Source organism: Trachymyrmex septentrionalis, unplaced genomic scaffold (assembly GCF_001594115.1).
Source record: "Trachymyrmex septentrionalis isolate Tsep2-gDNA-1 unplaced genomic scaffold, Tsep1.0 scaffold20, whole genome shotgun sequence".
In the NCBI taxonomy this organism is placed as follows: domain Eukaryota; kingdom Metazoa; phylum Arthropoda; class Insecta; order Hymenoptera; family Formicidae; genus Trachymyrmex; species Trachymyrmex septentrionalis.
In genome coordinates, this window is record NW_017305180.1 from 2978185 (window position 1) to 3002160 (window position 23976).

At 33.4% G+C, this 23976-nt stretch overlaps 1 protein-coding gene across 14 annotated transcripts in view; it reads right to left on the minus strand.

Annotated features, from left to right (window-relative positions):
• The window catches only part of LOC108747753 (CUGBP Elav-like family member 2), a 490486-nt gene that overhangs the window by 322552 nt on the left and 143958 nt on the right, over positions 1–23976 (minus strand). For 11 of the 14 annotated variants that reach the window (XM_018485467.1, XM_018485463.1, XM_018485461.1 and 8 more), the window contains 2 exons: positions 18920–19567; positions 15372–16006 (listed from right to left, as the gene is read on the minus strand). The exons of 1 other annotated variant lie outside the window; for it this stretch is intronic. In XM_018485467.1, coding sequence (XP_018340969.1) covers positions 15372–15565 — 194 coding nt within the window. In that variant the 5' untranslated portion in view covers positions 15566–16006; positions 18920–19567. The remainder of the gene's footprint in view (positions 1–15371; positions 16007–18919; positions 19568–23976) is intronic. 2 more of the 14 variants (XM_018485454.1, XM_018485456.1) reach the window with 2 other exon arrangements.

A 23976-nucleotide genomic window follows, 5' to 3' on the forward strand; every position in this document is an offset into this window, starting at 1 on the left:
TCAGTACCGTACTTATAGCTAAACATTATTGCCATGTATAATGTACTATCATATTCAACGAAATGAAATGCAACAATTATATTCGATACAATTGAAGGGCTTATTACAACAATGGGCATAATTACTCGTGACGTATCCGAACATGTAATATTGATAGAAATGGATGAATGACAGAGCCTCTATTCACGCTTTAGAAATTTTTACAAAATATAGGTTAGCCCATTTCATATAAGCCTATTTCGTATAAGCCCTTCAAATATTATCGATGACTGCGCAAAGATATTCAGTTACTTATAGTAGCTGTTTATTTTTTTCTGCCCTTTTAATTATAGATAAGTATATAATTATAGTGTATAAAGTCACAATTTACTTTCTGTTAAATCTGGATCGTCAGCAAGTCAAAAAAAATTGCTCAATAAAATCGCCGTCCTCTATTACTTTTCACCCGGTTGCCGTATCATTGCCGCCAGAGGTGACGATTAACCCGAAGTAAACAACCGCCCAATAACATGCTAATGTGAACGGGTTCCCGGATTGAGCGTAGGTGAAGTCGATGTCAACGGATAGGGTAGAATTCGAAGGGACTCTTGGTAGGGGTTGGAAGGGTAGAATTCGAAGGTAGAATTTGATACTATCGCGGTCTGCGACCCAACCGCATTATTAGCCCATCGAATAAATTTCACACCGATACTCACGAAACGTGCCGTCGGTTAGAAACAGACTGCTCACGTATGATATTCCAAAAAATATCACACTCCACCGCACAAAAGTATTAATCTCATACATATCATTCAATGGAAATATTACAAAACGGTTATGGAAACTAATAATACGAATATACTATTCGATTTAGATAGAATAGACCTTACGAAGGAAAAGAAAATCTTTCTAAAAAAATATTTAATTTATAACTATTAAAGCTAAGATTTTACAAATATAATAAATATAAATAGACACTAAAATCTTATTTCTTGATTATACAATAAATACTCAACATATTCTTATTACGAAATAAATTAGAAATTTATTACCAAGATAATATACATTTTTTAAAGATCCGGAAAAAAATTAATCTGTATTATAATTTAAAAAAAAATTAAACTCTTAATTCGTGAAAAATTATAACTTTATTTTTTATTATTGGCATATAATAATTATATAGTTTAATACTTTTTTACAAGTTTTTAATTTGTATGCAATCAATATTGGTTGCCAACTTTTATCTATATATTATATACCCATACAGTATTGAATAAAGACTATGAAAAGATTTTATTAACCACATACATAACACATATTAATCATTTATAATATCCGCATTAAATATCACAAAAAGAGTGATTAAATTAATCTTCGTATAGCTCTACTTATTGAGCATCGTATTTGTGAGTTATCGTAAAATCTGCTACAATGGCTTTGTAAAGAACGGCAAGTGAGATGGAAGCGAATCGAAGAGATCTAATAGCGCAGCTTCAGGAAATACTTCCTAACTGGATTACAGACATTCCTCTACATTTCTCATCGAATCAACCGATACACAGTAAGACACCTGGCAGTTAAGGAAAATGAAAAATTACTTCGTAACTTAGTTTTCGCTAAGTGGTCGGAGTGGACTTTCGTGTAGCTGCTTTCTGTAGGAAGACGGATCTAAAACAAAAGGATAAGTTCTAGAAAATACCAAACCATGAAGTGCCTCCCTTCTAAAGCCAGTTGCTTATCTCGACCGAGGAAAAAGAAGTACCAAAACAATGGCTCATTTTATCCCTATATAATTTTTGATTACAGACTAAAGTTATTTACAATTATCAAATAAATAATCAAAATGCAAAATGAATAACAAAATGAATATGCAAATAGTATATTTTCCATGTTAAATTAATAAAAAGTTAAATACGTAAATAATGCATACAACAAATTCCATAATTTATATTAAAGATAAATCGATTTCTTCGTAATTATGTCAACCGTAACATTCCCCGGGTTAACTGTGTGTGGGTAAATAATATATGGCAAAGATGTAATCGGAAAATATTATTCGTACGAACCGATTATTCATGATTACGTTAATGATGTGTTATATCATTACAAGAACGCGAATAGCTCGATAGGTCGGAAAGCTTACGCGCGATCGATCATTCTCGTGTTGCATGGGCACAGTGCTAATCGAGATAAATTACGTGATAGTCATTATCACCAGACCTCGTTTAACTTGACCAGTAATATTTTGGGAAATGTTTAAAATAAAATTTGGATATGTTTTCAATAATTCAATATAACATAAGTTGTGTTGCATGCGACGTGAAAAATTATAAAAAATACACAAAGCTTAACAAATCAATACATGCAAATTATTCTAAATCCACAAACCCGCAAACTCTCTCTTTTCAATTGAAAGTATTAAAAATTAAAACAAAATATAAAATTTTAATATCGAGGTTTTCATAGTAGAAAAAATCATTTAATATTTGATAAATTAAGGCACACGCATTTTGCATAAGTATAAAAAGATAACTTTCTAGATTTTACTCAGTTGAATTTCTTTTTGTATAATAGAAATCCAAAAAAGTGTACTTTTATCAAAATAATAAAGTAATAATGTAATTATTTAATATTTGATAAATTAAGATGATGGTAAATTAAAATTAAGAACATACTCTATATACGAATGTAGAAAACTAATTTAATTTTCTCCAGATTTCACTCAGCTTAATTTAACTCATGTAACAGAGAAAGAGAGAGAAGAAGGAGGGGGACAGAGAGAAATTTGTAGTAAATATAAAATTAATTCTCCAGAACTGACGCCAAAATTTGTAGCACGGTTACTGATGCTAGATCTATGACACACATTTCATTTATATTGACTAAAAGACAATAATTAATATCAAAAAACCAAAATGACAGAACTCGTACAAAAAAGAATAAATATTAAGTTTATGTTAACAACATTAATTTAAATTTGCAGATCTAACATAAAGAATATAATTGAATGACAACAGACTCACCGTCAACTCTAGAAAATTAAATTGCAAAAATATTTATTGTCAAAAAATTTACATTTACATATCAAGTTTCCTTCACATTAATTATACAGCCAAGTTTAAAAAACCAAATTGTCATAGAATTAAATTCGCGTAAATTAGACGTGGCCTAATTTCGTAGCGGATAGATTACATCCAAAACGGACGTTGAAGTAGGCGATAAGAATCCTTTCGTGCAAGTGGGTATTATTCCTAAATGGAAAAGGTGGGTGAACTGCGAATCGATCGATCGCGCGAGGAATCGCGTGTCCTGGGAATCAAGTTCAAGCACTCTCTATGCGATTTAATAGGCGGCTCAGTTGCCGAACTCGCGTAATACGCGGGGAACGAATGGCGCCGAATGATCCTTGTCGGTTCGTGCGTTCGCCCCGCGAGATAAAATGCAAGCTCGCGGCGCAACGTTCTGGAATCACGGTAATTGTTACGGAGGTCAAGGGCTTGAGTCGCGGGAATAATTTACGAGTATTACGACTACGGGAACTGCAGGCGTGCACTTTAATTTTACACGAGATCGATAGTACGTGTCGGCACGTGTTTACAGTACGTACGACCACGTACGTGCGCCGTCTCGACGTATGTTATGCCCTTATCCTTTATTCATACGGCTCCCGTAGCGTGTAAAGTCCTAATCGTCAAAGAGAAACGAGAACGCGCGGAGGCAGAGGCCGCTTTTCCGATACGATGAAATGCCGCCTCGATGGGGCAGCGAGAGAACCGGGACAATAAAATCGTGTTAAAGCGCCTCACTCCGCGAATACCGGTTATCCTTATCTCATTACACGTGATACTCCGCCTTCGCTTATCTTCAACGTCACAAAATCGAGGCTATGGCTCGCGGCAATTTGCTCAGGAAATTCATGCATTAAGTACAATGTACGTACGCAAACGTATATTCGACCAATACGCCTCCCACATAATACATGTTTAATGGAAATATAATATTCTTAGATATAAATACGTAAATAATCAATAATATCTAAATCTTAATAAATTTCATACTTATATATACATTTTTCTTTCACTATTAATCCAGGAATAGTCATCTGGATTGTTTTTATATGTCCTACTAGCAAAAAGATGTAAATTGCTGTAAAATGGATGTTGTTTAACATATTTTCTTTCTGTTTTAAACTTTTACTTAATAATTTTCTTTTAGAAATTCTTAAATATGCATTTCCAATATCAAAATCCCATAATACGAAAGCGTTTTATTAATTGACATTTTTAATAAAAAAAAAATAATAATAAGCTACTTAATGTGTTTATTCCGTTAATGTTAATAATAATGATTTTTAATCGGAATGTGACTCCAAGTGATCGTTGTAAAAAAAATAAGATGATTACTCAAGAGTTAAACATGAAATAGCATCAAGTGTTCTAGGCTGCATAGTTAGTTCCTAATTTTAAAAAATCATGTAATTTTACATTTTATTAAAAATCATTATATATCAATATCGTTTTCACATTTTCAGTTTCCCTCAGATAGTTGCATCGGCTTTTTCCAAAGCAATTATTCGCACTTATGCATCACGATCGAACCATCACGCTGTAATTTATGCGTAGCTAATTGTGTCTCTCGCATAGTGGAGCTTCCGTTTTCTCTCACGGTGACACGAGAAGAGATACCCATTGATACTATATACTCGGCGATATAGAACGCCTGTGGCAGTGGGGTGAACGCCGCTCGATTATAACAACCCTTTTACAAAGAAGCTCCTTGTTCGTTTGCAAAGGACTGTCGTTGTAAACAACGCCGAGCTTGAGAACACGAGACGAGTTGCCGGCGACAAACGCGAGAGATGAGAAGTAGGTCGCTAGGACAAGTAACTTTTCCTTTCAACCCCCGCAGGCCTGCCTCGGAAACGCGTTTTACTATTCGAGCGATTCCTAGCACAAACGCGACGTTGATAATGAATCGAGGCAATGCGAAACGCGACAGCATCGACGGCTGTTACAACAACCAAATTCTATCGCGTTGCGAATTTGCACATTGTCGTTTCGCGAGTTTGCCAATGCATTTATGCTTATCGCGTAAATAGGACGCTCAAATGTGCGGTAAACAGTTGCGTTTTCCTTCAACAATTATAAATATTACATAGACAATTTAAAACAATGTTTCTAAATGTTTAAAACAATGTTTAAAATAAATTTACATACATTTTAGCGTGTCCAATAAGTTTAAATTTAAATTGTATACGATGCATTATCCTAGTACGTTTAAAAAAGCTAATGTTTTTCACGAAATTTGTGTTTCCCTAACATCTTTCTAAAAATGATTCATTTATTCATTGATAAATTTGTAATAATTTTTATAATAATTAAAATATATTTAAATGCTTTTTCTCTCTCTTGCAACAATTTTTTTCTCCATAATGTAGTATTTGTTTAAAATATATATATTTATAAAAATGTAGTAATATTATATATTTGTTATAATAAATATATAATCCAATTCTTACTATATTCCTAAAAATTTTATAATTTGATTGAAATGATTCTGTCCTATCCCCCTTCACGATTATTCTTGCACTTACAATTAGTTCGATAATCTATCACTGATATAAAAATATTTACTTAAAATTATTAAACGTTATGTGCAATATAATTGTATCACTTGATTTGAGTTATATATACGTCATCGTCATATATAACTCGATGACATGAACAGGTGACAGTTTTAATTAAAATTTAATTAGCACTGTATAACAACGTTTGCATAACAGGACATGTAATTTTGTTTCTATAATTAATAAAAGTGCTCGTTTCCCTTTAACGCGAGCACATTAACCAGTAATATGCATTCGATGTAAAGTATAAAAGAAACAACAAATGCATATGAATATGTTTAACAGAAAGAGTTTGCATTTTTGGACGTTTGGACTCACATAAATTTTATTTTATCGTGACAAAGTCGCTTCGATTGATATTGCTTCTGTTCTGACGTTTAACGTTGTTAATTTTAATTTCTATTGTAATAATACATTCTACACATTTTATATGTAAGCTAACATAGTTTCGAGAATTTAATATCGTTGTCACAATTATGTTGTGATTTAAATTATTCTGTACATTTTATATGTAAGCTAAGTAAATAATAAAAATATTGCATATTGCAGCAGAAGATAACAAGTCTTATTTCATTTTTACAATAATTTTGACAATAAGTCTTCTCTCCACATTTCTTAATTATTTTCGATATTTTTCCACAAATTTCATTGACTATTTAAAAAAATCTCTAAATATTTCTTATTGTTTATATTTATGTAAAAATTCAAGGAGATCTTAAACTATTTCGTTAATAAAGAAAGATTCCAAAAAGAAGATTAATAATTAAATTATTTGGCGCGATGAATAAAAGGGAAAAGGAGGATTAGTTTATAATTCAATTTTACGGCGTCAAAATGGCGAAGATGATGACGATGGGTTAGCACAATGGAAATATGTTATGAGTTATGAGTCATATTACCGCGCGCATAATTTGAATGGATGCTTATCCGTCAGTAGTTACGCTTACTTCGCGGTCGGTTTATAGATCCGACAAATTACATCGTTGCAAATCGACCTCCACCTTTCGCACACCTATTTCCATACCTCACTCGCACTCTCGCTCTTTCGCGATTCTGTACCACGGCGGCAGCCAGGGAGGCTAAAAAGATTACCGTCGACAGATTACCGGATGTTAAAAGCGCTCCCGCGGACGAACCACCCCGCCGGAAGCTCGTGGATTAGCGAACAAAGTAACGACTCCGTTATCCGCTTAAGTAGATTCGTTGATAAAATTTTGCCTTCCTTCGTGATGAATTTGATCGGTTCACCGAAGGCGATGGAGGAATTGAATTATGATGAACGAATATCCGGTAAGTGTACTGATGTGGCACGAGCATCTGGGGTGAGCGGATAACAGCTTGTCATTGAAAGCATGACTAGTGACACGACGCTACACAAGATTCAACCATTACTCTGAAAAGTATCCTAAAGTGATAAAAAACGTGTGTGGTCTCATGTATCAGTTTCAAAAAATTATTTAATTTATCGAATATATAATATACATATATTGATAGAAAAAGAAAAAATTAGCATCTTTGAGATAATGAAAAAAATTGATCGTAAAAACTAATATATTGCTTATATGAAAGTGTCGTATGATAAGGAAAGAAATTTGTACAACTCCATATTAGGGTTGCAGACCCTAATTGTTTCGAATTTGGAAAATTTATGACATAATTTCAATAAATTCATTATAATAATTGAAACTACAATATGGAAATAAAATAAAGTTATTCATATTCACTATTCTAATTAAAATGTTGCAATTTAGAAAGTATTTGTTAAATACTTTATTAAAATTCGCTAATTTTGACTTATGTCACTTTTCTATCAACGTTTCCGCAATGATATATAAAAATCATTATTTAATATTGTATATATATATATAAATAATTCAAAAAATTTAATGTAAATTATTCAAAAAACCCTGTCAAGATATTATCATAACATATTTCAGTTCGTAAAAATATAATCTATATATATATAAATTAACAGTTCAAAATTTAATTAAAGTTTAAGTAAACATCAGGTCTATATAATAACATTTTAGTAGCATTTACAACTATAAGTGAAGAATTTGTACAATTTCAATAAAATCTTTTAATGAAACATACCGAATAAATTTCCTACATTCTAAAAGATTATGAAAATCAATGACATTTTAATGTAAAATTCACGTAAACAGTTATAACATGTTTGGAATATACTATAACAGAATTCTATTATGAAGCAGTCACGAATGATTTTTTTTTTAGCTCAATCGCGCTCGTTCTTACATTCTATACTTTCGGACGTGCCGTTCCGATCGTTGCATGGTAGAGACGAGAAAATGAAAGAAGAAAAAGACACTGCAAGACAATGCCGTCAGCTCGAAAAGAGGAGGAATAGCTGGAGCGTGTCGGATATTATTGTCGTCGGTGTAAGTGGTATGGGAAAATCGAGGGTGGGCCGGAAAGAGGAGAAGTGCGACCAGACGCACGCAGAGGAGAGTCATCGGTCGCACATGCACCGCAGCAGCGACGACGATACAATTTGAAGCTTTGCACCGGAGGCATGTGACAATATCACGGCTACGTGCTATGTGCCTCATGGGCGACGCCATGCTTGGGAACTGCTTACGCTTACAAGGAGAACGCAACCACCGACGCGAGTAGGACGCTAGCGTCTGCACACGTGCCAAGGTGAAGGAAATAGGTGGGGTTGGGGTGGTTTGGCCGGATGCGCGTATAGGAAGGCTAAGGAAAAGGAAGACGGCGTATCTTGAAGTGGCGGATAGGCGCGTGCTCGGCAGGATTTTCTGTATTTGGATTTGTCGGATTTGTCAGATTTTTCTCAGACGATGCCTCCCACCATCCTTTCCTCCTCCAGACTGCTATCCAGCACTCGAGATCGCCTCTTTCCCCCGACTCCTTATGTCTCTTATTCGTACGCTCGCCAGAAGTGCATGCCGAGCACTTTTGAAAAGATTTAGCGGAATTTTGTGTTGACGAGCCCCTTCCGGAATACATAAATAAATCGAAAGATGAAAATCTGAAACTTTTACGATGTCTGATAATATCTTAATTCATATTTTAATAAATCTCACAAAAAAGGTATTTATTATTAACATTTGTAACACAAATTATTGTAATTTAATAAGAGGCAATAAAATATATTTCCTATTATTATTATTATTATTATTAAGATTTATACAAAAATTCCGAACTCTTTTACCAGAAGACATTGAGCGTAATTATATATTGTGTTTTTATTCGCTTTTCTTCTTTCTGCAATATCCATCATATTTATGTAAAAATCATTTAATAATATATAGTTAGTATATTGATTGGACTTTTTTACTATTTTTCAAAAAAAGAGAATGACATCGTTTTCATTTTATCAAAGATGAAAGCTTCAAGTTTCATACGTGTATTATCCGTTTTATCTTTCTTTCGCTATCCAAAGAACGATCACGTTCCTCGCTAAAACGTTTGTCAATGCGAGAGATGCTGAAGTACCGAAGCCTAACAATGGTAGACTCTCAATGTCTGATGTCTTGATTTCTGTTAGTGGCTTTAGTAAATCTTTCCAATTCTTCCGACAGGATTGCACTGTCGTCGTAGCTTCGCACGGATTTTAAGCGTTTCTCCCATTTCTGCTTTCGACAGAGCGCGACAACGACGATGTCTGTCGCGTACGCGCGATCGATTTTGCCGCGGGTAAAAGTGTGGAAAAGAGGACTCGGACTTTGCGTTCGACGCTTCATCGATACGGATTTAATTTTCGTGAAAGCGGACGCGACTAGCGAGTATGCGAGCGATCCGAATAGCCCATGGAACTTGCTACGAAGGCAGAATACGAGAATCTACGGCCAGGATACGTGACCGGATACGACAACTCGAAGATAGAAAAATGATCTATCGGTAAAGTTTGTTGGAGGAGGTGCCGATAGGAAGATGGATGGCGTGGTAATGCTGTTTGCAGAGAGTTCCAATTCCTGTTGGATAATATAATTTCCAATCTCGCAATGTTACTCTTGCGCCACAAGTATCGCAACCTTACGGATTAATGGCATGTGAATAGACGTGTGTTGATGACGCGACAGGTCGAGATATGATCGATGTCACTAACAAAAGTCGGAAAAGCGATATGTTCTTGTGAGAAACAATCTGTATCTGTATTGAGAATTTAAAATGACTTAAGTAAGTAGCGATGATGAATTATCAAATTAATATTTACAACAGTCAAATAAAGTCACATGCAATTTCGGAATGCTTATGATAGCACTGCGTTGAAAGAAAATTCACACATCTTAAAATTAGTAACTTTTCGATAGAGCATTTTTCTAAATTGAATCAACATTTTTAATTATAACAATGAATATGCATATCTTTACTTCTTTCCATAATTTTACTTCCTTCTTTATTATATTTTTAATTATACATAATCTCTAATTATATATCATGAGATTTAAAAATTCAAATACTGCAACCCTAATGCTAATTTTTGACGTGTATGTATTATCTGGTAGCTAAGCTATAGCGCAAGACACGGACGTGCCTCCTTTGATTCGCGAACCGTCGAGTTGCGTCAGATCGAGGTTATTCGGAAACTCAATAAGGGTTGAACCGATCAAGTTTTAAGTGTGCTCAATCGATTGCAATCGCTCGGAATATATGATGAAAGTGTTTTTATTTTTTCTCTACGTACCCTACAAGCAGAGATATCGCGACGCAAAGTTCCGAACTACCACTTTTCATCATTCTATCAACACGGCAATAATTTTATAATTAATTTCTATTTGTATATATCATTATTGTACAAATTTAAGATCTTAGTCTTGGTATCTATACATGGTGTTATCTTTCTTAAATGTATTATTTGATTTCGTACAAACAGATTTTTAAATAAAAATATATACATAGTAAAATATAAAATAACAAGAACATTCAGCAAACGAAGCACGAGAAAGAAGTTTGTATCTTTCAAGATGGCGGCATGTGATTTGATAAGAATTGTTATCAGCGCTTATCTAGATACGACGCGATAATGCGACGAATGCGCGTAAACTTAGAACACTATTCACGTTGCTTGCGAAAGCGACAAATATTTACGTAATTCACAGTGAGTAAACTGCACAGAGTATCCTAATCGTTCTCCGAGGCAAGCAGATAGAAATCGTACCTGTCGACAAGTAGAAATTAATTTCTATGTGTTTCCAACGCAGTGAAGCATTCGAATCTAGATAAAGAGACGACCCCGTACGACCTTTAGGGTCCACAGCGACCCTTTTGTTAAACGAATTCCTCCCTAGAGTCGCACATATCACTTAAACCCTACAATTGTCAAGGAACCTAGTAAACCGTTAGTGTGTGTGCTCTTGTAAACTTATGTAACAATTTAACTTACAATCGTCCATCACTCGAATTTAGAAGGAATATAACGCGTATTGTTTATCTAGACAACATTATTTATATTATCGTATTGTGCACCACTTATTAAGGTAAACGGTGCAATCGAGTTGTTCATTGTGGCAATACATAGCAGATAATGCTATAAATAATATGCGTCATATAGCAATATCGACACATATATTTACATGGCGTAAAATTAAAATAAACATCATATGTCGTGCGCACATCGATATATCATTTATTTTATGTTACCAGCAATATACGTGACAATACGTTATGCTTTCTATTTAGCGATACTATTTTATATGATTTATCGGCAGCGCGTTAAATAATTATATTAAAAAAAGAATTTATCTCTGACAAAATACTATTACATTCGGCCTATTCAATAATTTACTTTTTTTATTATTGTATGATTTTTTTTTTTCTATTTTGATAGCATACGATATAAAAATTTAATTTCATAGGAATAAAATGCGTATACATATTATTCATTTAACAAAAAAATGGGTAAAGTATCTATTGGCATTAATAATTTAATATAAGCTTACTTTTTTATTATTTTTTTATTACTTTTTTATTTACGTTATATAGAAACTGAATACGTTACACGAATGATTTACGAGGAGCGTTTCATTCAAAAAATATGTTGTACTTGATAAATGGACACTATCAACCTTTTTTTAAGGGTCCTCTTGATGAATAATTTATTATTCACCGAGTATTAAGCAACTAGCTAATTGAAAATAAATTCGTTTTAGTGTACATAGTTAGATTTTTCGGTTTTACAGATTATTTGAATTTATTCGTTCATTATACTGAAATTTCAGCGAGTCTCAGCATATCTAAAGGAAGGAGAAATTCCGTACTTCGAATCGCGCTCGTTTTACATAAGACGGGTACATATTTTAGCGACATTCACTCGGCAGGGGGTAGATGAAAAAGACTTAGGAGCAGCGATGAGAAAGGTGAAGAATGGCGCAATGTCGCACCGAAGGCTGAGGGAGAGGATTTAGCCCTCTCACATCGAGGAATGCCAGCGAGTTATTTTAGGCCTTCCCAACTTCTTTCTCATTCTACAGAGATGCGTTTACGCGACGTAACAAAATAATGAAGAAGAGCCCTTTGCCGCCGCGACAATACTCTCTTGACTTTCCTGCACTAAGAGAAAAATGTTTGATAATTGTAACTATAATTACATATTATATAATTATGATTATTACTGCTATAATAATAATAACAGTAACTACAATATGTGTATAGTTATTATTATAACCATAAAATAATTGAAATTACCGTAAAAATGATTTAAGTGACTATAATTTTATATAGTTATATTTTGAGACAACCATATTTTTTTCCCAAAATATAACTATAAAATTATAGTCACTTGAATCATTTTTATGGTAATTTCAATTATTTTATGGTTATAATAATAACTATAATCATAATCATTTTAGGTTGCCAACCTAAATGCCAACTATATACATAGTTAATGTTATTATAGCAGTAATAATCATAATTATAGTAATATATAATTATAGTTCCAAATACAAAACATTTTTCTCTCAATGTGACGATGAAAAAATCTTTTCCCTACAAACATTCCTTTAGCCTCCTTTCTCTTTTATTCTCTTTTTTTTACACCACTCCTCTCTCTCTCTCTCTCTCTCTCTCTCTCTCTCTCTCTCTCTCCCTTTTAGTCTTTTATGATTTTTAAAAGAATACCAGAGCTCACGCGCTAAAGGAAATACTTTTAAATACGAAATACGATGATGAAGAACGTCGCGACATTTTCTGCGCATAAATACTTTTTCCATTAAAAAGGAACATAGAGTAGAAACATGAACCCTTGTTCTAGGAGCCTTTTTGTCCTCGTAAACAGACTTTTTAAAGCCGTGCTTATGAAAAAGTTACGGGTTATCTATGATGACATAAGCAGGTCGCATTTTCGAGCGCTTTCTTGAAAGCCGTTGAGATGCAGTTAGTAGAATTTGGATCTCTACGTTGTTTATTTTAACGAAATCTTGTCTTTGTTGATCAAGATGTTCCGAAGGATTCTTGACTCGACAGGAAGGAAGGGCGTACGCTTCAAAGCGTAATGTTTCTTATATATTGTGCCTCTAATATTATATGCTTCCTTTTCTCCTTCGTTTGACTTTCGTTACGAAAGAAGTCTTGTATCCGATATTCTTATAGCACGTTTTTTTCTATGTCAAGAAGTATCTCATTCTCAGTTTTCACGAGCAATGAAATTATGGAAAAAGGAAGCGAACAACAAACGGCACAGGATAAGCGTTAAATTACATTTTCCAGTCGTTCGTCACGAATTAAAACAGAGAGAAAAATAGAAGTCTAAAGTTAACGATTACTCAAAACGCCACAGTATCTTCTGAGCGAAAATAAAAGAATTTTTGCAATTGTTACGACAGAAACAGCATTCTTTCAATCTTTTATGAATAAAAATGTCATAAGCCATAAGATATAATGCGAAAGTTTTCTTTAGGATGATACAATTATTATATAAACGTTATCATATCAAATTAATTAAAATGGTTTTTCACAAAAACCAAACAAGTCTAAAAGGTTAAATTTACAGAAAACAAAAAACCTTCTGATGTTTAAACTGTTCGTTGTATAAATATGGTAATTTTTCTCCGAACATGTAAGAGGTATAAAACGAAGTGTTAGACTTTAATTAATATTTTAAGTGAATTCATTAAAAAAATGTTTAGATTTGTTTGGCGGATATTTTATATTTGTTATCTATTTACATTTTACATTAAATTTTGCATTTATTTTTTATAATATTTTTTATAATGTAAAATAACAAAAATAATATTATTTACAGTACACGGAGAGAATTTTCTCTTAGAATTTACTCTGAAAATCACAATAATCGTAGAACAACATAATTCGAAGAATTTTATGTGATTCTCTCTGACTTTATTAATAATCTCTAATTCCTAGAAGTTGTATATGCTAAAATGTATATATATATAATAGCACCTAATCTTATTATAACATTAAAATATAATTTGTAAATTTTACAAAACGCCTTATAAATATTTTGCATTAGAGCAACAATTTTTTTATTGTATTGTTTATAAAATGTCTTTTGCATATATTAAACATTCCTAGCATTATCAATAATATTTAGGTTGTCAAATTGTTCTACTTTTACATCATCATAAATACGATAAAATTTTCGATAAAATATAACAAAAATTTCCGTACAAAACAAAAAAATTTTTTAAAATATTTATTTGACAAATTTTATAAACTCTTGACAAAAACATTCTTTGCAAATATTGAACTTTTATTTTTCCGTTTTCTTTTGCTGAAACATTTGACTCATGCTGAAACAAAATTATTCACTATGTGACGTTACTAACAGAGAATAATTTAACGTCATAATCCAGATTTAAAAAAAATAGATTTAGTTCTTATGGGAAATCCTTTAATTGTATCGTGACAATTTAGGACATAAGAATATTTTTAATTTAGTATTTAGATTAAGTTTTATCTAAATTAGTTATCATTACTCACAGTTATACTAGAATCAAATATAATATAAATTAGTACCTCAAATTCATCAATAGCAGAACTGTTTCTCGCGTGTTAAGTAATTGTTGAATATTATATAATAATGCCAGTGCTACGCTATGTTGTGTTATGTCAGATACAAAGCAAGAAACTTCAGTTATATGTGTTACGTTAATATTAACATTGTTGCAACCACCTCTTGAATATGCTAATTAATTGAAATGAGGCGTAACACGGAATTCTGTATAATATACGTAAACTATATTAGTGTAAACAAAACATTTTAACAGATTGCCGATGAGTTATGAAATTTGCCGATTTAAGATAATGTAGAAATTTCCTTAGCCTGTTATTAGTGTGAAATGAGTAATTGCAACATGTGGGCAACCTACTTTTTGATATTAGTCAGTAATTATTCAGCAATGTACAAATAAATAATCATAGAGTTTTGTTATTGCAATTAACAATTTACCTCAGTAGTAAATAATCTAACGTTACCTTTATTGTTATATAATATTCCAATACTTATTGGAAAACAATGATTTGCCCAATAACAGTTTATTCTTCAAAAATGTTTGAAAAAAATGACGAAAAATAAAAAAAGGTCTCAAAAAACTACCAACATGTAATTGTCATGTATGTGTAATCACACATTACTATTTACAGTATTTACCAAAATTTAATAATAAAACGAACAAAATACTATTGACTACCTACAAATAAGTTATCTCTCTCATTCTAAAAACACGATTGTATTTAGCTTCAAATAAACAATACACAAAAATCCTTTTTGCAAGTTTTTTTGGACAACTTGCAATATAAAAATAATAGAAAAAAAAAAACTCACGTATTTTCCTTTTGGTCGCCGTTGGCAGAGTGCGACGGGGACGGCTGGGTCTGCTGTTTGGAGTAGGGATGGTGATGCACGTTGTTGTTATTATTGTTGTTATTATGCATGTGCACCTTGTTGGCGTTGCTGTCGGTAGGAGAGCCTGGCGAGATTTTACCCGCCAGAGCGTTTAGCGACTGTAGCATTTTCATGGGAGTCCGTTTGGCGACCGGATGACGGTGCCTCCTTCGCTCGGTTTCGTTTATCCTTGAGGAAGACAGGATTATTGTACGCTGGCGGTTTGAAGGCGTCAACCCTCAAACTCTACAGTACGTGCACGAACAAGCTACTTCTAGGGTCTCGGGCGAACTACGAACAGCACAGGACACTCTCGATTCACGTTCGCGCTCAGAAACGAATTGAAATCTTAGCACGAGGAGCACACACTCATCACGTGGATTAAGCACACCAACAACACGAAAGCACGCGGAAAGACTAGTCCCGTTGAAGTCTTGTTCAATTCGTTCCAGTGGTGACTGATAGTGATCGATATCCGACCTTTCGTTTCGTATACTTTAGAATCCAGACGGATATTGGAGCGTCTTTTGAGATCCGTTGCAATACGATCCAGCTGTGGGTGCGAATACGAAACCCTGTGAACAAGTATCGATAACTGATAAGAATCATATCTACATCTAGGGATATGGATGTAATTATATTATCGAAGTATGCGTCATTAAATTTAATCAACGATTTTATGCCGCAAGTTTGCTTTCAATTTAAGATTCTTCCCGACTGACACAATACAATGTGCAATGTTACTAATACGGATTGATTGTTACAATAATAATTAAAAATATAATTAAATCATATCATGCATTTATTTTTATTTCCACTTAATGTATTTTAATTCTCCGCATTATTTTTAAAGCCTCGTATTTAGAGATTGAACTAAAATTAATTTTTGATGGAATATATAATATTATTTTTTGATGCAAGTCACCAAAAAATTCGTGAGCCATCTTTATTCCCATAATATCTGCTTCTTAGTTTAATCTAACCAAATTTTATCAATTGTAGGTACAAAAATTTTATAATTGTATACAAATATTTTAAAATAAAAATATATCCAGATATACTAAAAAAGGAAGAAGCAGAAATTCCTTTATTCATTAATCAAAATTCAATTTAAATTTTATTTTATTAAACTACTGAATGTGACATATATAAATGTGGGAAATAATATAACTCATATAACACTTATTAGAATAATGCAACACGTCTGTTAATGAATATAATATTCATAACGAAAAGTGTAAAAACTTCTGTCAATGAATATAATATGTTGAGCTACTTTTCTTAATAAGATCTTGGCATATTATCGATAGCAAACTTCGGCATTGTGATCCATTCATGCGGTAAAACATGGTAAAGACGAGGGAAACGCGGAGATAAACGTCGAACTGGAGAACACCGGGACGACACCGTAGAGAAAAACTGACTAAGCGAGCGCGTGCGTTGTAAACTGCTTTACAACGAGTCAATTAAAAGTTTAAGTTTAATTAGAAACTCGAGTCATGTGCGATGCGCAAGCGAGGATGGGAGAGGAGGCTGATTTCGTTGCCCGTTTACCGCCCAGTGTTCGTCCTTCTCCTCTTTCTATCTCTCACTTTCTCGCCTTCGTAGTCGCCTCGCCTTTCCCATCTGCGTAACTCCCGAGTCCCAAATTACCAGTCCACGAACTCCCTTTTGTTTCGCGTATGTCTCACAGCAGGTCAAGTCCTTAGAAGCCCGGCGCACAGAAGAATGAAGAACATGGAAGATACGCGCAATAGGAAGAAACTGGATGGAGCTCCAGCGGAACGATACGACGGCAGAATCCGTCGCCTGAGAATTCGAATTAGTTTCCGACTTGGCGCGAAGGAACATTTACCGATTTCCCGTTGCAACACAGAACGAAACTCTATGGACGGAAATGTCTTCAACATTGGCAAAATCAAAGCGGGAAAACTATAAAGCAAAAAGATGGATGGGATTTAAAATATTTAAATGTGTCAAATATCAGGAGCGTGTTTTTTAGATTTTGCACGAACTATATATCGTATAGTTACTTTGACTACTCCATTTATAAATGATACTCGTAACTTTAATCCTTACCCTACAAGCATGGGTCACTAGTGACCGGGCGATTCCTGTTCGTGCAAGTTTCTTTCGGTAATTATAAATTATACTACATTTAATTATTTTCCAAAATAAAGTTCCAATATTTATTCTAGAAAGTTGAAAGTATGTGTAAATATACTTTATTTATTACTTATATACGAATTAAAGTCTACATAAATTTAAGAAAATTCTAAATGTTATTGACTGTGTCTGACTTATTATTAAAAAAGACTGTTCGCGGCTTTGTAGGATTTTATCAAAAATAGATAACCCAATTTTTTATTTAATTGGAGCACTATATTTGCTGTTTTCTAAAATTTAATTAAAATTTAATTAAAATTGATCTTTCAATCTCTAGCAAGCAAAATCATACAAAAATACGCGAATATAATATAAATTCTATACATATATAATATAAATATATTATATATGTATTTATATATAATATAAATTCACAATTTTCTTCAACCTATTAATCGTTTTAAATTCAACATTGCGAGCGATTCGGTGAGAGCGTTTGTATGGTATTAATCATTAATTGTGAGATAAAAAAAATTTACCGTCGGTTGTATAAGCGAATTGAAAAAAGATTCAGAATTAAAGTAATTCAAAGTAAAGGTTCGCGTCGGTTTTACTAGGTCTGTTCTTATAAAACCAAGAGAGAATTGAATAGGTACTTGCGAACCTGCCACTACAACGCGGAAGGAAGAAAAGTCGAGTCGACGCGACGGGTGTAAGAACTCACGGTGAAGAGATTTTAGCTTCTTGCGGATTACATTTGAAGGTCCGTCGAGAGCAAAAAGATGAGGGCGCAGAAATACGCTAGTTTGAAGGGAGCACGAAATGGAGTAGTAAATTCGTGGTGACGAGGGATATAATTACCGGAACTACAGCGGTTGTCGAATGTCAAAGAGATCACACATAATTTAACACATGAGGCGAAAGCTGTACAAAGAGCATGATGCGGTGGGCGGAGAAGATAGGGAGAATAGAGGCGAAACGGAGCACCGTTCGCGGCTTGCGCCGCAAGCGACAGCGAAAAAGTGAAGAGAAAAGGGAAAAAATGACAGAATGGAAGGAGAGCGGAGGACAGAGAAACCGTATCTTGATATGCTACACCTAAGCCTTTTGTCCTGTACACATTTTTGCCTCTCCAGTCCTCTACTCAACTTTCCCCTCGCTTCTTCTCGCCCATGCTCTTCCGCGCCTTCAATGTACGTCGACGTTCTTTGTCGCCGCCCACTTAACGCGCTAAAGCGTCAAATTAAAAACTCGAAGCACCCTGGAAAACAACGATTAATCGCTCTCGCAGCAGTGATTGCCCGTTATCGTTCTTGCTTGTCGTTGCGACTTTATAGCGCGTTTCCCTCGGTTTTTCTTCCACTGTGATCGACTTCCTGTACCTTTTGGACTCACGTGATACCACTGGACACCTGGGCCGGAAGCGACACTTTCAAGATACCTCCTTAGAGCTGCAGAACGATGCACGAATCACGAAATTACTGCGACCTGAGCGGCGCGACGATCTTGTCGACGGCACCTGAGTACTACGACTGACGACTCGGCGAGCGCAGTTGCCGACCATCGTATCTCCGGATAAGCCTTATCGGTAACCAAACACCCCACCCTTTGTCTGTGGAACGCATCCCTCGCGTGCCTCTTTTTTACAGTACTCGCGTATTTTTCTGCCGCGTCGATAACGAACCTCACATTTGTAATCTTTTCGCTTACGTTGTTTGCGTTCTTTTTCTTTTTTATTAAGATACACCCGAATCCACGTCAGACACTATTAGACGTTGGACACGTGGTTCGAGTCACCAGCTTATCTCGGATCGTCGATGGTGGTTTTTGGAGTGGCATGTAATCGTTCATGCGCGATCCAAACGCGTCATGGCGACGCTTGGTTTATTTTGGATAGATGGATCGCGTTAAGGAACACGTTTCTCACGGAGTCCCACAACGATGATCATTTCTCTTCCACGATATCACTTATGATCCATGGAGAATGTGGAGTTGCGTCGATTTTACGACGTCGCCATGTCAATCGTCATCTGCAAAGAATGTTCACCAGTTAAGAATATTACTTTCTTGTTTCAATCAAACGTCGTTGAAGTCGTCTGTTTGAGAATCGCAAAGTACATATAACTTTCGTACCTCAATTAAATTGAGATCATTAAAAATAAGAAATATATTTTCATTAATAGTGTATGAAAATTGTTGAGATTTTATTTTCTAAATATCCACAAAAATTGAAAATTAAAAAAAATTTTGTAAAAAAAGATGAAGAACTAACAGAGAGAATTCCGCCGATTTGAGAATAAATGAAATCGGAAGAAACGACAAATCAACCTAATTAACATTTCTATATACATAAATTGTAAATTGCTAAAGCAAGACCAGATAGTGGTCCTAAAACGTCTAACATGTTAAGAGCAAAAGAATATTCGTCAATATTTTCTCACTACCAGGCCAAAGCGATGAAGCCGACACCGACCGGCATTCTTAGAGATTAGATAAGACGTGGAACGCTTCACTGCAGTGACTTGCACAACGACACGGCGACGTGATTGCCTTGTGAAGATGCTGCCATCGAGTAAAGCAGCGCAGTACATTCGTGGGTGCAACGGCATAAGAAATATTTGACGTTTATTGTATAAGTAAATGTCCGACAATATGCGCGTCAAACTGCTAAAAGCAGCGGAAATATTCAGTGGACGTACAGCCTTACATAGCCGTTGCCATAAATTATAGCATTAGTGCTTTGACGATCGACCGAGCGACACTCGTTACGTGTCTTTCAAACTAAACTTCCGTAATCCAAGCAGCGTAAGATTTTAAAACATTGTCCGAGGTTATCGCGTAATATTATATACGTGCGTCATATGGTATAACATTTGACTGATAAGTATAACAATCAATGCTATTGCGGCTCCACTGGATTGTATTGCGTAATACACAAGCATCGATAATAAAATTGCAAATATTTTTATCCTAAATTATAGTTATGGATACAGAATATAAAACGTGATAATCTTTATAATATTGATTTTTTGAAAAAATTAAATCGTAAAGATAAAATTAACTGTATACCTAAAATAATTACATAATTAGTTGTAAATTAATAATTAGTTGTAAAAATTTAAACAATTGTATAATGAAAAATTAGAATTTTCTAATTAAATCTATTATAATTCTAGTTGAGATATATAATAAAAATTCTTTGATTGTTATGATTAGAATCTTTTGATTCATTTATTTTTAAGAAAAAATTTTCTCAATGCTAACTTCAAAAGTAATATAACATAAAAAAATATAATTTTTAGCTTATTGCTATAAACGAATTAAAAAAACATTACTCAATCAAATATATCAAAAAGAAACTAACTTAACTTCATAAAAAATCATCAAAATCCTCATAATTCAAGAAGCGTGATTTTTTAAATCATCAAAATTATTACAAAAAGGAATTTTTTAAGAACTGTGAAATGAAAAAGACAAAAATGATATTTAATCACGTTAAGAATACACTTCGATATGATTTGAATAGTCAATAATTCTCTGTTGAATTAAAAATGATTTTCCCTTTTTCTACGAAACTTCATTTTTTGAATTGTGTCACATTTGAAGCAAAGAAGTGATATGTGTGCATGCGTGCGCGCGCGCGTGTGTATGTGTGTGTGTAAGAATATAAAATTATTACTGCGCGGTTCTGTCCCTTTGATCTTCTTTATTTAATAATAAATAGCTTTCGAGAAAGACATAAACAAGATTATTTCAGATCGGAATTTGCAAGACGAACATTTCTGCATATTTTATAACTTTATTACGTCATTTGACAGGTATAAATAATAACAGATCGATGAGTAATATCAACAATCAAAGGTCCACAAAATAATGAAATGCGTTATAACAGAGCATTATTCAATATAGCAATTAAAAATTCGTTTACGATTGATATTGTGCTCGTTCGCATATGTGATGTATTTTATTTCGAAATTATATTATAAAGAGGAATTGATAATTGTTATAAAGGAATTGTTGTCGAGCCGATAAATACAGTAAATACAAGTAAATTTATATATTTAATTATACAATATTTTCATCGAGACAAGCTCTCTGAAAGTTTCTGCAGAAATGACCGTTATATTCTAGCGCCGCAAGCTTCTGAAATAAGTTTCGGAAGCAAAATTTGTTCGCCGAAAAGTAAAATAAAGCATTGTATTTCACCAACGAGAAATTTTACGTCATACTTGAGTTGATGGAACGATTCGCTATTCCTTTGTGTGAAAACTTTTCTCACTAACTGTTTAGAGTAACATGAGAAGAATGATGGTAACAGTCTATTACAACGACAAAATTAATCAAATAAAATTTCTAAAAGAAATATAATAGAAAAGCACTTAAATTGAATATGAAAGTATGTATAATTTCAAAATAAATACCAATAGAGCATGTAACTGTAATGTATCATAATAATATAATACGACTAGGTGTACAGTTGAAATTGTTACGAGTCTATCGATCAAGAGTTATTCCATGTAATACAGTGTAGAGACATATTTGAAATGCGTTAGGCGTAAATAACTGGCAGATATAAGCAGGTCTGTAAGCGAAGTGTGCGTCTAGTTCTCGTCCGAAATAACAATGCAGGCGGTAGGATAGTATCGTTATTGCATAGCTAAGCAACCATCACTTGTTTGCCAGAGCGAAACAGTCCCGTTTGCGAACCGACAAAGAGGTATTGTTCTTTCGAGGGATCTCTCCAGCACGCTTGGTTCCTCTACTATTTACACGGCCTAACTCAACATCATATCCCAAAGTTCGCGCGGCTCTCCACGAATAACGTACTTCAGGACAGTCACGCTTCACAAGAGCATCATATCTCTAATATGATTTATCTAATTTATCTATTTAGCTCAAACTTTATAGGTACGACAAACAACATTTGTCGAAAAATAGTATTTATATTTGTATACGAAAGAACGACTATACTAAAAGATCAAAAAATTTAGCTACGTATTGTGTAGATCTAAAAATAAATTTTTTTGAACCATATTATCAAAATGATTAGGTAGAAAATTCAAACATGAGCAATGCTGCAAGAAGTTTTTGCTTTCTACAATCGGTTTGAGTGTTCTACATAATTATTTTAATGATTCAACAAGATTATTTTCAAATGTATATGTAGCTAAATTTTTAAACAATTTCAGCGAAATTATTTTTTGCGTGTGTAGTCACTAAATATGTAATAGAAAATATTTAAAATATTATAAATAATACAAAACAAAAAGAAAATTTCTGTCTTTTAATTTCAAAATTGAGTTTAAATCAATTAAAAAGTTGTACTATCTTTCCTTAATTTTTCAGTTGTTATACATACAGAATACTACGTATATTGTTATTTAATCAAATATTCTTTTATAAATACATATTGCAAAAAAATGTTTAGTTAAACTCCACTTATTATTAACATTAAAATATATAACAGTTCGGCATTCGCAGAAAATATGTCGATGCAATGAATTTGACACACAATTCCTATAATATCAGTTACACATATAAAATCATTAGAAAACATATTATAAAGATATTTTCTTCATTATTTGAACACAAATCATCGTTAACTCTTTCAGCACTGACTTCAACAGAATCGAGTGCAGAAACAATAAAAGTACAAGAACTCGTGAGTCTGGCGCCATTCACGAGAACTTTCCGCAGAGTGCCCTAAAGTCCAGCGAGTCCAGATAAGTCATCGTCCCAGTTGAATCTCGACAACAAATCTCTCGGGGGTAACAGCGTTTTATCCAACGCGAAAACGGGACTGACCCACGAGCTTCTCGAAAGTAGAGGAATTTTCTGAAAGTCGTTTTGCGAAAAGTACGATGGTTCAATAAGCATTTGACGACTCGACCTTACAGGATCAGTGATTTCACCGATTGTAGCGGAATTCTTACGAGAGAGACATCATTTTTATTCTATATAGTATACTAAAAATGATATAGTCTGATATAAAATCTAATATACAGAAAAATCTGTTCATACTTCTCGATTCATAATTTTCAATACCACTAATACATATTACTAAATTCTTGCACTATCTATTTTGTAATTGTTTATTATGTATAAAATATAGATATTATTTGAAAAAGTAAAATATTAATAAATAATATTACTGTGAGGTTCGATCTAAACAAGATGTATCAGAACAATTATTAGAATGAAATTACATTACGATATAAATTAATATTAGATTAACAATATTAAATTAAACTCGATAAAAGATAATAAACAGCAAGTAGCGAAATGGTATGTTATTCGAGAGAGCGAGCAGAGCATCAGAGCGTTGAATGGAACGAAGGCGTTCAGACACAAATTTTGGAGTCAGAGTTTAATTAAGTGTAATAAATAGTTCTTTCATTTCTCTTTCTCTCTCTCTCTCTCTCTCTCTCTCTCTCTCTCT